Source organism: Prionailurus bengalensis, chromosome C1 (genome assembly GCF_016509475.1).
Source record: "Prionailurus bengalensis isolate Pbe53 chromosome C1, Fcat_Pben_1.1_paternal_pri, whole genome shotgun sequence".
In the NCBI taxonomy this organism is placed as follows: Eukaryota; Metazoa; Chordata; class Mammalia; order Carnivora; family Felidae; genus Prionailurus; species Prionailurus bengalensis.
Window position 1 is genome coordinate 215,158,035 of NC_057345.1, and position 16,081 is coordinate 215,174,115.

At 42.7% G+C, this 16,081-nt stretch overlaps 1 protein-coding gene across 4 annotated transcripts in view; it reads left to right on the forward strand.

The window, feature by feature from the left end:
• The window catches only part of DIS3L2 (DIS3 like 3'-5' exoribonuclease 2), a 348,656-nt gene that overhangs the window by 145,658 nt on the left and 186,917 nt on the right, over positions 1-16,081 (forward strand). For all 4 annotated transcript variants that reach the window (XM_043578169.1, XM_043578167.1, XM_043578168.1 and 1 more), the window contains 2 exons: positions 8,139-8,239; positions 13,052-13,299. In XM_043578169.1, coding sequence (XP_043434104.1) covers positions 8,139-8,239; positions 13,052-13,299 — 349 coding nt within the window. The remainder of the gene's footprint in view (positions 1-8,138; positions 8,240-13,051; positions 13,300-16,081) is intronic.

A 16,081-nucleotide genomic window follows, 5' to 3' on the forward strand; every position in this document is an offset into this window, starting at 1 on the left:
CTGCCCACCCCCCACGGTCCCTCTCAGCTTTCAGCCACCGTATTTACAGATGGCTTGTCTCCTCCTCCATTTACAGAGAAGGTGGCATCTCTGTCCTGCTGCCTGAAGCTGCCTGAAGCTAATCTTTTTCCCTTGGTTCTGGATCCCATCCCTTCCTGCCCAGGGCCCCCTCCTGTTCCTAATTGTGGCCTCTTCAACCACACCTTCTGTAGTGGTTCCTTCCCATCAGCAATTAACCGAGACTCCCTTATCTTAAAAAAATAAAGCAGCAACCATGTTGTAATTTCTCTCTACCCCTACAGCTACCACCCTGTATTATTCCACTTCTTTGTGGTCAGACTTCCGGAGCCTGGTCCACACCCTCATCTCCTCAGTTTACCTTTCATTTAGTTCCCTGCGCACGGCATTCTGACTTCACTGTTTCCTTCTTTCAAATTAGTCTTACTGGGGTTGCCTGTGACTTTGTTACTAAGGCCACTCTGCTGATCATCCTTTCCCTGTTGAAATGCTTGATTTTGTTTTGTTTTGTTTGTTTTGTGTTTCTTCTCTCACCCCACATTAGCATGATTTTTCTCCCACTTCCCTGACCATACCTCAGTTTCCTTGCAGGCTTTTCTACTTCTGCTTTCTTAAATATTGGTGTTTCTCCCTGCTTTGACCCTTCTAATTTGACCCATTTCCGAAGAGGCCAGCGCACTTATCCATTTGCCCTCGGTACACGGGGGACACCCTCATTTCCATCTCCAGCCCAGACTCTCTCTTAAGCATCAGATCACCTCAGACTCACTAAGTCCCAACTGAACTTCCATCGCCTCCTGGTTGCCTGTGGATGCTCTTCCTGTGGTGGCTCATAGCCCATTTGTCTGTAGCGTGGCTCCTACACTTTAGTGTGAGTCAGAATCAGAACCCCCTGGGGAGCTTGTACTAACAGACTGCTGCCCCCACTCCCCGCCCCCAGGTCCTGAATCAGTAGATCTGGGCGGGACCTGAGAACTTGCATTTCCAAGAGTTCCCAGGTGATGCTGCTGCTGGTCCGGGACCTCTACTCTGAGAACTTCTGTTTGCGGAATTAAGGCAGCTTTCCCCATTTCTTACTCTGCCCCATATGACCTCCCTCCCTCAGCTCCCTGCTAGCTCCAAATAATCATGTCAATCTTGCCTTGTAAGTACCTCTCTATATAGAACCCTCGATCCCCTCTGCCACTAGTCTGATTGATTGCAGTAACCAGCTAACAACTGGCTTCTCTGTCTCCAGTCTCACTTCTCCTAAATCTGCTCCCTACATAGCAACCAATGTGAGCCTCTGAAAGCGTAAGTCATGTTAGTCTCCCGCCTACTTTTTTCTATAGCTCTTCATTGCCTTTGGGATAAAATCCACACTTCTCATGTTGACCTGGCCTCTGTCTGCCTGCATAGCGCCAGCTCTCGTCTCCCCTTACCGCACATTGAAGGCACCAAGCGTACAGAACAGTGTATGTAATGCAAATATATATTGTATAGCAATTAGTGTGTACTGTATTTTAGCCACTATAGCACTTTTACACACATTAATTTCATTTAGTTTTCCCATTAACCCTGTAAGATTGGTTACATTTTACAGAGGAAATGTGGCCCATTTTATAATGTTGCCATCGTCCTGTACACCAGTCATGTGCAGTCTTTTGTGTCCAGGATAGCAGGGTTGTATTCACTCCAAACTCATTGCAACAGCTCATAATAATAATAATAATAATAATAATAATATCAACAACAACAATATATTAATAGTATCTAACATCTCTGTTTTTGTTATTGTACTTTGTGCCAGGGCACTACCTATAAACATAAATATGGAAACTGTTCCTGATTTCCTAAGAAGGAAATTCAGAAAGAAGGAGTAACTCTTTCAAAGCCACATAGTTTAAGGTCACAGGACCTAGGTTTGAATTTAGGTCTTGTGACTTCAAAGCTCATGCTTTTAACTGCTCTATCATCTGTATGGGTGGAAGCAGTAAAATTATATGGAGAGCCATTTATCACTTGGCATCAATGTCTATCTATAACTGAATTATAAAATTTTTGGCAACCCTCCCCTCCTCATTGGAACCCACCCACATGTACCTGTCTTTCTTCCAGATCTCATTCAACTGTGGTGGCTGGACTTGGAGTCATACTGGGTCCTGACTCACCCTCTACTAACCATTTTCTTGAATGAACCCTGGGAGAAGTTACTTTACCTTTGAACTGCTGATTACTAGTCTCTAAAAATCAAAATAGTAATACTTCCTTCATGGAGTTGCTGAGAAAAAAAGTGTGAGAGTACCAGCCTCTTCTCTCACCCCTTGTGCTTCTGTCTTATGTAACATTAGGCACTATCACAGGAGCTTCCTTACTGCCTCCCTGTTGTGTTTCCTGCATAGATCACCACTGCCCCCTCCCCTGTTCCTACCCCATCAGTGTCCCTAACTATGCTCTACACTGCTCCCTGAAAAATATTTGTAAAATACAAATCCCAGGGACTTTCTGTTAATAGTAATGGTGGGCTGTTATTAAGACACACTTCTGCCCACTGAAGAAACTAAAAATATTTGAATAAAGTGAAAAAAAAAAAACCCTAAAACTTAGAGCATTAAAGAGCTAACAAGCATTACCAGGTTAAAACTGGAATGGGAAACCCAGGCAATAACTGCAGATTTGACCAGCAGTGGTGGGGAACAGAAATAAAGCAGCTGGGGTCTCACAAGAAGGTGGGACATCAAAGGGCTACACCATGTGAGTGAGGGTAGACCTGAAATGTACCAGCTCACAGGTGGAATTACAGTCTGGCTTCAAACTGACTGGGTCAACCAAGGAATCTCCAATCTTGAATTGGCTTAAGGGCTGGCATGCTTGCAGGTATCTGGCAAAACCAAGTGGAAGTTCTTTCCAAAGGAAGGTTTCTTCAACCTAGGCCTCAAATTATTCAGTGATCAGTGCATAAATATAACCAGGCACCCAAGGAAACCATACTCCAATGGCAAGAACCATCAACAACCATAAACAATAGAAACAGCCCTTCATAAATGTCAACAGATAATGGAATCATCACCATCTGTAAAAAAACTACTGTATTTAAAGAAATAATAAAAGATAAGCTTGAACATATCTACAAAAAGTAGGAAACCATGAAATGTGGCAAAACAAATTGGAAAAGAAACCAAATAAAAATTCTAGAGACAAACATAACCATAATGAAATTAACTCAGTGGATGAGGAAAAGTATAGTGTTTTTGATCACATAGTTTAAAGAACAATGCCTCAATGGACAAATTTAACAGAAGACTGGATGAAGCGGAAGAGAAAATTAACAAAGTGGAAGGCAGTAAGAAAAAATTATCCAGACTATAGCATGGGGAGACAAATAGAAAACACAGAAGAGGAGGGTCTGAATAAGTTAAAGCTCCTTCCAAAAGGAGATGAGTGAAAGAAATAAGCAAAATGAAATTTAAAGGTAGTAGCTGAAATGTTCCATAACAGGTGAGATACCAAATCACAGATTTAAGATGACCTGTGATTACAAGTAAAATTTTTTGAAAATCCAGACTTAGGTACATCAAGAGGAACTACCAAGAAAACCAAAGGCAAAGAGAAAATCATAAAAGCAGCTAGAGAAAATGACAGATTCGCTTCAAAGGAGCAACAGACTGACCATTGACCTCTCATCAAATATAACTCTGATTATATTACTGTCAAAATTTTCAATAACTTATCATTTCTATAACATAAAATACATACCCTTCAGCATATCACATAAAGCCTTTTGTGGTCTGATTCCTGCAACTTGTTTAGATACATAGAAACTTCCTCCTTCTCAATTTATTCTTGATTGTGTGCCTTTGCACATGTTCTCTTCCTCTCTGGAATGCTCCCTATGCCCATCCATCTAACGAGCTCCTACTCAGTGTTGCCAGTTTCACTCAGGTTTACTGTCAAGCTGCCTGGCTCCCTTCTCACTGCCTTTGGGCACACTGCTTACCAGTAGTTACCAGCACCATGTACTTTCACTATTTGAATCTTTGTCTCATTTCTAGCATATTAGCTCTCAGAGGACAGAGACAGGGCCATTTGCAGTGCCTGATATTCCGCAGATGTTCAAGACCTTCACTGGGTTGACTTCAGCATTTCAGTTGGTTCCAGCTACTTAAATATCTTGATGTGGGTTTTCATGGCTCTTCCCATGATGTTCTGATTCTTGCTTGTATGGAGAACTGGTCACCACAGTCAGCACCAGGATCCCTGCACGTCAGCGACTGGCCCTGCCTCTTCATCACTCCCGTGTCCTTGATGATACTAAAATGAAGTTGTGGTGTGGAGCAAATGAGGTAATGTGTGTGAACATGCTGTGAAAACTGGCACCACTCAGTTCATTAGCTTTATTTCAGAGTGAGAGACTTGGTTGGGCTGCAATTTGTGAAGGAGGGAACTCATCGGTGCCCCTGAGCTTTGGCTTGGCAAGATCTGGATGTGAGTCCTGGGACGACTATCAATGTCATCCCTGGCAAACTTGCAGCATAGCAAATGATTATAACATGAATGTTTCCTTGCCCCTGGGAGGACTTGTCCTGCTGCTTCTAGGTTTCCATGGGGAGAGGGGCCCATAAAATAAGTTTCCCTGGTTGTTTGATTTTGAGAGATCTGAAGGGAAATATTTTCATATTTCATACATATCACAGTTTTCACTGAGTTCTTGTTGGAAATAGTAAATTTCTGTGGCCCTTTGTCAAGAGATGACAAAAGATTGGGTCTGCCAGTTTGTCACTTGTTTAAATGGATACATTGAAACTCCTTTTGCCCAGTTCCTTGCCTTTTTCTTCACATTGCCCCACTTGGCATTATAGTTAAGTCATCTGAAAACCTTTTGATGTGTTTGTAAAACATTAACTATCATCAGACTTGTCAGTTTGTTGTTTATGTATGAGAAGACCAAATCAGGACCATTTTTCTTACCAAAACCAGGTGTTGGGTTTGCACTTGATAGATGTCAAGTGGCAATGCCAACCCCACCAAGCCATGGCATTTTTATTTTTTAAATGTTTAAAATAGAAGCTTCAGATTATCTATAGAAAGAGATTAGACTTTTTCTTCCTAGAGTATTTCTTGGGGGCTATTGTTAGTGTACTATATCTATTTCTTAGAAAAATCTCTCTTTTAGATGAAGAATTTTGGTAGTCACTAGTTTCTAGAATTTTTTTAACTAGAAGGACCACAAAATGCACGGGCCACCTCTGCCTTCACTATGACAAAACTGAAGGCCATGGGGATGCAAAACCTTTACCCTTGTGAGCACTACCAGCCTGTCCTATTCTAGTAATTTCTTCATGGAGAAATTACTCCTCTAGTCTTTCCTGTACCAGGGAAATGTCTCTTGTACCGGGTTGATGTCTCTATCAACCTAGCTGCCGATGTCAGAAAGCTGGAAATAGTCCTTCACTTCTCATAGTTAATGATATCTGGTGACCATCAAAATCTATTGGTTCCACTCCAAAATATGTCTTAGGTGGTTCTTTTTAATTCCATCTGCAGTACCTGCATCGTAGTACTGTCCTCGCCTGTCTGGACTGCTGTGGTAGCCCTTAACTGGCCTTCCTAGTTCCACTCTTAGCTTGCTTGAACTGCACCTTGGGCAGTGTCATCTTGTGCAAAATCCTTAGCCAGTTTCCCACCGTATTTAGGTTTCAATTCAGGATGCTTAAATCCTAGAAGACCCCAGCTGACTTGACTCTTGCTACCTCTCATTCTCATCCCTTGCCATGCTCATTCTTGGCCTTGCTCCATTCTGGCTCCACGGTCTTCTTTCTGTTCCTTGTTGGTGCCAGAACTTCCCACCTCTGTCTGCCTCTTCCCAAGTGCCATTTCCCACCTGGGGTTTTCTGTCCCCTTCTTCACTCCTGTACGCACCATCCTCAGGTCTCAGCTTAAATGTCACTTCCGCACAGGGCCTTTCTCTGACCCCTTTGTCTAAATTGCATATTGGGAGGATTCTTCCTCCTTGGAACTATTCTTTCCTTCTTAGCCTTCATCACAGTTTATAACTTTATATTTATCGAGTGGTTATTTATTCGAATATCACTCATACATTAAATGTTCTGTAAAGGCTGGAACCATATTTCTTTTGTTCGCCACTGAATCCTTAATGCCCCTTGCTCAATAAATACACATGGAATAAATGAATAAATGAAGAATCTTGTGATTAAACAATGCAGTAGGTTCTCTCATTAAACTGACAACTTTGCTATTTAGCGTAGCAAGACGTAGTTGTTGGAAACCTATTAAGGTGATTCACCTTTCTTCTAACCTGGCATTGCGTTTCTTCACATTCATTGAACGTATCTGTGATGCTCTCCTGCAGGGCTATAAACTTCAGTTTAATTTATTAGAATGCATCTTTGAACAAAGCTTTATTTCTGTCAGGACTTCCTTATGAACACAGAACCTGAAAAGGTCATGTTCAGGGGTGGTATCTGAAAATCATGATTGGGCTCACTTCCATGGCTTGCCTTCTTTCTCTGGATGCAACCTGGCATAACCTTTGGAACAGAAGACTTTCTTGTTGTTGGGGTGGAATATAAGGCAACAGTCATTTTAAGTTGGAAGCATCAGCGACTATGACAGAAAGTTGCATGCCCAGGATTTGGGCTGCCTGAGAAGACCCCTCACTTGTCTTGATTGCCAACTCTTGAGACTGTTAACTCAGATAGCAGATATCTAGGTAGAGTGTACTGGTTTGTTGGTAGTCCCAACCTCTTAATCTTTCTTGAATGACCTTGTTCTGCAAAACACATCGGCAAGATATGTTATGGAACATATCAACAACTTGTGTGTGTGTGTGTGTGTGTGTGTGTGTGTGTGTTTTCTTTTTCTCCCCAAGAATATAAAAGATGTTGTTCTGGGAACATCTAATGATCTTATAATCCTGAACTATGGTCTAAAATAAAAGGTAAATATTCTCTTTTACTGATGGACAGGGTGATCCACAATGGGAAAGTTTTCATTTGTTTTTTCTTTTTAGAAAACAATGAGAATTCTGCTTTCCGTGGGCACTATGGTAGGTATATTTCAGCATAGATGGAAAAGCTGATCATTTAAGCTGATCATTAAGCTGATTAAGATGATCGTTCTTAAGCCCCAGTAGGTCAGATCATGTCAGTGTTTCCAGAGTATGCCCAGAATGCTAACAATTGGCCTTAAGTTGAGCCTTTGCTAAGAACCAGCCAGCCCTGAAAAGGATTTATTTATTTATTTTGGCCCTGGTAATGTCTAAATGATAAGTGCAAGTCCCTCTTAGCTATCTGCAGTGGGTCCCACATGAATTTGTTGTGACCCCTAGAATCCAGAAACTCCAGTAAGGTTGGATAAGATATTTAGTGGGGGAATTCCAAAGTAACACATGAAAATACAAGATATTAAATGTTCAGAAGTGTGTAATTTGCTGCATTTGTTCATGAGTGGTTTTAATACTTCTGGTACAGAGCCTAACTCTCTCTTTTTATTGGGGAGATGTGGTTTCAGTTTCTTGGGTGAATGTGCATTTTATAAGTTTCTTAAGAAAGGAAATTAAACATTAAAAGCCTTTAAATACTTTACTCTTTATATAATGTCACTAAGAAAAGCCAGGAAAATTAGGGTTGGCTTATTTATTTATTTATTTATTTAATAAATATAATCTATTTTCCACCATTTTGTTTGTTATGGCTGGTATCAAAGTAGTTTTAAAAGTTAACATTTATTTTGATTTCAGCAGATGTGCATAATAAATTAACCTATCTCTGTTCATTGTGGGCTGGGGCAGTATTTCACGTCTAGTTTGTTTGGCATTTTGACACAGCTGATTTAGTTCAAGTCAACATAGTTTGACACTCCCGCTTATATGACACTTAGCATACGAATAACATTAAATAGATCAAATGCGGCCTGCTGAGTAAGAGCATTCATGCAGGTTGGTGAAGTGACTGACCTTAGCTAAGACCCTTAACCACCGTGGGCCTGGGTTTCCTTTTCTGTAAAATGAGTAGTTGAGAGTAAATGGTGCTCTGGACTTAAAAACTCCGTGACTCCATATGCCTAATAGATATGCATCTAACTGGTTCCTTTCTCTCTTTTTCACTCTCTCCTTAATTTAGGAAAAGAAGATGCCGATGCCCCCGTCACAAAAGATGAGAGCACCTCCATGTCACAGGACACAAGAGTTTTATCAGAGAAGTCTCTGCAAAGATCAGCAAAGGTCATTGCATACAGATTTTCTGCACTTGTCCAAATGACTGTCACCTGAGCTACCTATCAAAGGTCTCTCATACGATTCAGTTAGGACTCTAGTTGGTCAGTTAATCCGAAAAGTCAGTGGAAGCAAGGAGTCATAAAAAGCTAATGTTTTTATAACTTTAAGTATATATGTATGTGTTGATTTGTCTGTGTTTGGATGAAGGTCCAAAGTCTTTTCTTTGTGCGTGGGTTTGTTTATTGAAGTTTTATGTTATCTTTTTCTGCTTAAACCACACTTGTAATGTGACATCTTTGATTTCCAGTTTGGGTTATGTGAAGTGGAATGAGGATTTAGGCTCTAGTGAAGCAATGTGAGTGTAGACTCCTTCTAGATTCTCAGTTTTTTTGCTCCATATTTTTTAATGTTGTCATTAATTAATGTTGTCATGATCTCATTCAAAAGCAAGTTTTTAGTGTCCTTTTTAGTTTTTCTCAAGTATTCAATTTAGTTATTATAGACACAAAAAAATTGCTTTTGCATCCTATCTTTGTTGCTTTGCATAATTCAATTTTAGTTTTCAATTATATATGCCAGTGGCATATTCGGATATGGGATCAACCCCAGCTGCCCCTAACTGTGCAAACAGCTCATGGTGGAACAGGTGGTTCAGTGAGTGGTAGTGAGCATGAGGCTTTCTCCACCCGAGGCATCCTTCAGCACATTTAACCTGTGGTGGTAGTGTTGCCACTCAATCTAGCAAATCGGTTAGGATGGTATTTCTTGCATATTGACCTGAGGACATTTCTAAATTTTGTCACGTATATGTTACCCTCAACTGCCTGCCTGGCTATTTTAATAAGCATTTTGAACACTCACCGTGTAACAGGCAACATGCTAGGTATGGAAGATCATAATGAATCGAAAACCTGAGGGCTGGATCCAGCTTACAAACCTGTGTTTTGTTTGACCTGTGCAGTATTTAAAACTTTTGACTAAGTAGCTTACTGAAAGAATCAGACTTCTGGCTTCTCTTGACGACACAAAACATCCGGCAACACTGGGCCACATTCTTACGTGACTGTAGTCGGAGCTGAGTACAGGCAGCCCTCTGTAGATGGAACCTGTGTTCTGCAATTTGCTGCTGCCCCCCAATGGTACCCTCTCTCTTGCTGGGTTGGTTTGTTTTGGGGGGATAGTTTCTCAGTGAATTCAATCTAAAATCACAAGGCAAAACAGCACTTGTATGCAAAACTTATGCTGTGGTCAAGTCATTTCTACTACAGCTGATGTATGAATCACAGCTGATGTCAAACTGCTTCATACATTTCCCATGCTGTCAGATATTAAAACAAGAAGCAAGGACTTCTAGTTCAGACAAGACGGCATGGACTTGTTTCTCCTTGCTCTTTCCCACTAGTGTAACTATAAACCCTGGCAAATAACGGGAGGCAACCATAGATGAATTCTGAAAGGTGAAGAGAGGAAGGCAGGCTAGTTAGGGCCTCAAAGACTAGAGAACAACATGGCAGCAGAGAACTTTACAACCTCTCCACCAACAGAAGGACACTGGGCCCAGTGTTTCTGGATCTAACTTGGCCACAGAAGGTGGCCCAGGCAGACTCGCTCCTCACTCAGATCTAGCAGGAGTCCCTCCAGCAACACCAGGCGGTCCTGACAGTACCTGTAAGAGGGATTGAGTGGGAGCCTTGCTGACAATAAGTGGCCAGGACAAAGGCTCCCCTTCCCTGCCATACCTGAGACTTCTCTCCCAAGAAGACCAAGAGACACCGGACATTGGGTGGCTCTGGCATGGGGGTTCTGCCAAAGAAGTGGCCCAGCCCCGGAAGCCTCTTTGTCTCTTTGGGCCTGAGGTTTTCCTCCTCCCTGCCCCCCATCCCGGGGTAGCAGATGGCTGGAGAACACCATTAAAGGAGATCCTGCCACAGCAGGTGTGTGGTCCAGGAAACCTTTATCCTCATTTGTCTCATGGGTCTGAGACGCCACTTTCCTACCCAGGGACACTGGGTGGTCGGGCGGCACTGGTAAAGGGGGTCCTACCACAACAAAAATCGTAAGTGGGAAATGTCTTTGTCTCTGCATGGACACAGATTGGGATTTGTTCTTAATCCATATTAGAGAGTCCAGGTGGCCAGCCCTGAGGAAGTTCTTTCCATGCCCTCAGGCAGTACCAGCAGAGACCCGCTGGAGCCCCACTGGTTCCATGCCAACAAAACATACCAAAATAGTACTGCAAAGGGACGCCTGAGTGGCTCAGTCGCTTAAGCACCCCACTCTTGATTTCAGCTCAGGTCATCGTGGTCGTGGGATTGATGCCTGCGTCAGGCTCCGTGCTGGGCATGGAGCCTGCTTAAGATTCTCACTCCCTCTGACTCTGCATCTCTTTTTCTCTCAACAAAAGAAAAAGGAGAAGAATAAAAAGAGAATTGCAGTCTCTGAAAATTAAATTATCTACACTGTAATAAACTACAGCCCACAAGAGTAGTCCAGGCCCCGTGTGCTACATCTAGACACAGTGGCCTGCCTTCTAAAAGATTTAAATAAGACCTTGAATCTCCTTTTATAATATCCAAAAGGTCCAGGATACAATAGAAAATCATTCATTATACCAAGAACTAGGACATTGTCACGTGCCTGAAGAGAGACAACTGATGCCAACAGTGAGATGTTACTGTTATCTGACAGTGATTTTAAATCAGTCAAAAAACAATTAGAAATTCTCTTGAAACAAATGAGAAAATAGAAAATCTCAGCAAAGAGGTAGAAGTTATAAAAAAAAAGAACCAAGTTGGAAGTTATAAAACTAAAAGATACAGACAGAAATAAAATCCTTTCAGGATGAACTCAGTAGGAGAGCAGAGGTGATTCAGCATAAAATGAGTTAACTTGGGAACAGATCAGTAAAATTTACCCAATCTGGACGGAAAGAAAATAGGCTGAAAAAAATGAACAGAGCTTCAGGAAGTTGTGGGGCAGTACAATAGATTCAGCGTTCAAATAATTGGAGTCCTAGAAGGAGAGGGTCACCAAGAGAGTGGGGCTTGTAGATTGTGTTGACAGGAAACAGGTAAAAAATACTAGAGATTTTGAGATTAGAGCAACAATCGTATAACATGAGTATGTAATGGTATCCATCTGTGTCATTGTAATTCTGTCTTGACGGACTCGGTAGCTTGTGTTGAAGTACAGAATAGCAGTGGCTGAACTGTCTCAGAATTGAGGATTTTTTAGGGTGGGTGCAGTGGAAAGGGCAAGAGGGGTGAGGCATCTCACGACGGTGGTGAGAGGACCAGAAGTGACAGAAGGTGATGTGTCCCTCAGAGGTAGGAAGGGATTCAGGCCTAAGAAGTAGCAAACAGACACAGACAACAGGCTAGGGTTAAGGCGCTAGTGGTCTTGATGTGGTGAAGAAGTCATGGAGGGGCACAGAAGAATAAGGGAACCGGAGGCAGGTCAGTCTGAGACCGTCAGGACTGGATCAGTCCCAGAGGATGCTGAGGCCATGAGGATGAGTTGCTAAAATCAAACGGAAGGGAAGGCCACCAGCATTGAAGAGATACGGGGGCTGTAAGGACAAGATAGATCTTGGCTGAGTCATTCACCTGGAAATGTAGGCCAGGTGTTGCAGAGTGACTAGGAGGTCCATGGATGACAGTAACAAGAAGGGGACAGCCGGAACCATCAAAGGATGCAGGTGTATGCACGAGGCAAGAAAAGTAAATGGTCTGGGTGTGACTGTGCAGCACAGGAAAACAAAGATGCCTCATTGAGGGACTGTGTGTGGAGAAGGAGCAACCTTTGTCCAAAGGGCCTGGGACAGACAGAGTCCTTGTGACAGAGAAGCAGACGCGAGGACCAGGTCAAGGACTCTGGACAGAGGGCACAAGAGCTTGTTCAAAACAGAATGGTGTTTTCCAAGGGGGAAGGAAGAGTCAGGAGAATGTAGAGCCTATCATGGGACTGAGACTGGACGAGAGGACAGGTGCCTTGTGGGGCGGCAGCCAGGTGTGTCTGGGGCAGAGGAGAGAGGCACACTGACTGGCTGGAGGTTCTCCCTGGACAGGCTGAATGCCCTTACGGAGTCTGAGACATGAACAAGGGCAGCAGCCGGCTCAACAGCTGTCCGAACCTGTGCTCTGGGGTGAAAGTGGAACGCTGGCGAATACTTCCAGTGAATGGGGTCAAAGCGCGGAATGTCCGTGGGGGGTGGAGGGAACACTTCAGGAAGAAGAACGTCCCAGTGTGGGTGAGGGTGAGGGGATTTCCTTTCTTCAAGAATGCTTCTCTCTTGGTGGAAATAGTCTGTCCTTGTAGTGATGTGGTAGCCTGAGTCTTTGCCTGGTGAAATGAGAGAGTGGGTTTAATGTTGGAAAGAAGGAAGGTTTAAAGGTTTTCAGCTTCAAAAGGCATACTAAAGACCAGTTCCTTGTTTATATTCAATAACATTTTTAAAAAAAGCAACTGCTGTGTTCACGCGGGGAAAATGTAATGCAGAGCAGATACTTGGAGCCATACTTCCCTTCTGGAGTCTTCCGAATGTCCTTGAGACGTAGGTCTCAGTTATAAAAACACTTCCATCTAATTCATCCTTGTGTTGCATAGTTTTCATTGGATAAATATGCTCACTGGACCCTTAAGTTGTTGCAGCTTAAACGTGGATTACTTAGTCACGGAGCCTCAGCAAGCAGCACTTCATTTGGACCTAGAAAAACTGCAGGCCCAGCTAGTTGACCAAATAATATCCTGCTGACTTCTCCCAGCTGTTATCCAGTGCTGTAGATAAACAACGTTTGACTCTATCTTTGGTGTTTTCAGGTGGTTTACATCTTGGACAAAAAACATTCCCGAGCAGCAACGGGCTTTCTCAAACTCTTGGCTGATAAGAACAGTGAACTGTTTAGGAAATATGCCCTGTTTTCTCCCTCGGACCACCGAGTGCCTAGAATTTATGTGCCTCTCAAGGACTGTCCCCAGGACTTTGTGACCCGGCCTAAAGATTATGCCAACACACTGTTCATCTGCCGCATCGTGGACTGGAAGGAGGACAGCAATTTTGCCCTGGGGTAGGTGACCTTTGGCAAGAAAAACCACAGATCCCAGATGGAAGTCGGTTTAGGTAGCCTTTTGGTAAACTTTTTTTGTGTATTTTAATTATTACTTCTTGATTAAAACATGGGTACTTGGCATATTTGGGTCCGAGTTTTTCAGAAATTTCTCTTAGCTACCCCCTTGACCGGTCACCTACAGGTTCCTTGAATTGCCAGGCAGTCACTTTATTTTTGGTTTGGGGCACAAAATATAAGCACATTCTGAGCTTCTCCTTGTTTCCTATTATGTCATGAATCCTGTTTGTACTTGTGAACTCCAAAGAATTTATTGCATCAAGCAACCAGACTCCTCCTTTTAGACGCTAGTGTTAAAATATGCAAAATTCTAGGCATTTCAGAGGCCCCCAGTCTTCCATGCTTTATATTATAAACATGAAGGTGTATTTTAATGATGTGCTTTTTGGTATTGATCCTAAGGAGGTTTAACTTAGGGCATTAAGAATTAAATTACCTGACCGTAAGTAGGAAAGAGTACCCTATTTTCATGGAAGCTGTCGGGAACCAATCTAACTTAAATGTAGATTATGTAGTCAGAGATCATCATGGGTAGCCAATTGAACAGTTCTGATCTGAAGAAACTGCTGGACCCAGCTGTTTGATCAAATGCTGTAGCTGTTTTCTTACAACTGTATTCATTTTGAAACAAAAACAATGATAAATTTTAGCTATATTTTTAGCCCTTTATTATGGATGGAGCCCGGTTTATGCTTCACACAAAATAAAAATAAAGGTGTACAAGCTAGAAAAGTTTGTTCTCACACTTACTTCTAAGCCAGTTTGGTGACTTGCTTGTTAGTCATCTGACTTGTACGGGACTGGCCCTTCTGGGAGTGTCCTGTGGTTATGAGGGCCAACACTGAAGGCATGGCCACAATGTACCACTTTCATTGGATCTGTTCTATCCTTAGCCTCTTATGCCTAGCAAAGGAAGCCAAATCAAATCCGTGTGTCACACCCCATGCCATTTAAGAGATACTGTCCTGTGCCACTTTTTCAGTGATATGGAGATCAATGTGAATAATATGATCTCAGGGCCACTCAGACACAATTGTACTTTCTTTTCGTTGGTTTTCTTCCTCTTGAGTGATCGCAATATCATTTTTATGCCTAACTCATTATCCAGAAGTGACGTCAACCCCTTGAGTCCTAACTAGCCCTTCTCTGAGGCTTGCCAGTTTCTCACCATCAACTCCAAATGGCCTGATAATGTCTGCGCCACCTGGCCCCTGTTGATTGTGCCGGCTGCACTCTGCCTGGCAGCGAAAAGGGAAGACTTCCCATCACAGCGGGAAATCCAGCCTTGTCTTTTATCTGCCTTTCTGTCATATCCCATTGTGTATACTTGATTGGACTACTTCCTTAGTTATCGAGTTGTATGGGTGTAGTCAAGAAATCTTTATGATGTGAGTTTCTCTTATTGCTGGAATGGTCTTACAGGTTCCTTTTTCACAGCTGAGCCATTACTTCATCAAGAACTCTTTCCTTGTGGGTAAATTACAATTGAAAAAGGAGTCAAGCCTTTGAAGCAGCAAGAATATTTGCTGAATGTAAAGAAAGACCATTTTAAAATAATAGCCATATATTAATCATGTACTTCTCAAAATAAGAATATACTTAGATGGAAAACTTAGTATAAAGACGTTAGAATTTGTCATTTTGTAAATATGCCTTTTAAGATCTTTGTGAAGAAGAGAAAATTTATCTTAAGAAAGCAAGAAAATGTGGTAGGTTTTCATGATACAGTCCTCAGATGCCGTGTCTCTCCTGAGGGGTGCGGGCCGCAGCTGTTGGGCCTGGTGGGGGTCCCGCCTTTGCCATTTCGCTCTGGCTGTCACTACTGATCTTTAGGAACTAAGGTCAAGGCTTCCCAATCAGAGCATGCTGTGCTAGGACTGCCTGGGTTTCCTCTCTCATCTTTGCCAGGTTTTGACCAGGAGTGTGAAGGTAGTACTTGCCATGGATGTGAGTGTTTGTGGTTAACTTCCCCAGAAACTATGCCTGAAAACTGAGCTTAGCCAAAGTGGCTTCCCTCTGAATTTCTTCCCTGCCCCTGCACTCTGCTCGTAAAAGTTTTGAACTTCTTCTGTCTGTGTAATTGCTACCCGTTATTTAAGTCCAAAGTCATTTACTTCTTCTGCAGGTAAATTCAGTTCAGGAGACAGGTGTCGATGAACTGTGTGTAAGTCACTGTGTGAGAAGTACAACGGTAAACAGGGTATGGTTTTTTTTTATTCAAAGAAACAATAGCCTAACGCAGAGGGACTGTACATAAGTGTCATGGGATTAATTTGACTCTAAGAAATGGAATCCTCCTTGAGCTAATTTAAATAAAAGTGGAAATTAGTATGAGAAACTGGTGGTTCTCCTAAAACCAAGGGCAGGAAATGGAGGCAGGCCTCGTGAGGATCTCAGAACTCACAAGGTGGCAGAGGAATCACAGCCGCTCTCTCAACGACCCTGACAAGTCCCACCACCACATGGCATCTTTTCTGTACCCCTGTCTGCACGTGAGCTGGATTGTTCTGCCTCTCTCTACACACCAGCCAGCTACCTGTCAGTAGCCTACACAGCCCCCAGTGGTACTGCCAGTCCTCTGCAGGTCACATACTGAAGTCTAGGTCACGATACAGAATTTCTAGGGTAGAAAAATCTTATCAGTCTAGCCTGAGACAGGTATTTGCCCTGATCAGTAGTTTTAACCAGAGGTAGTGGTCCAAGGTCCCATGGCCCACCGCCC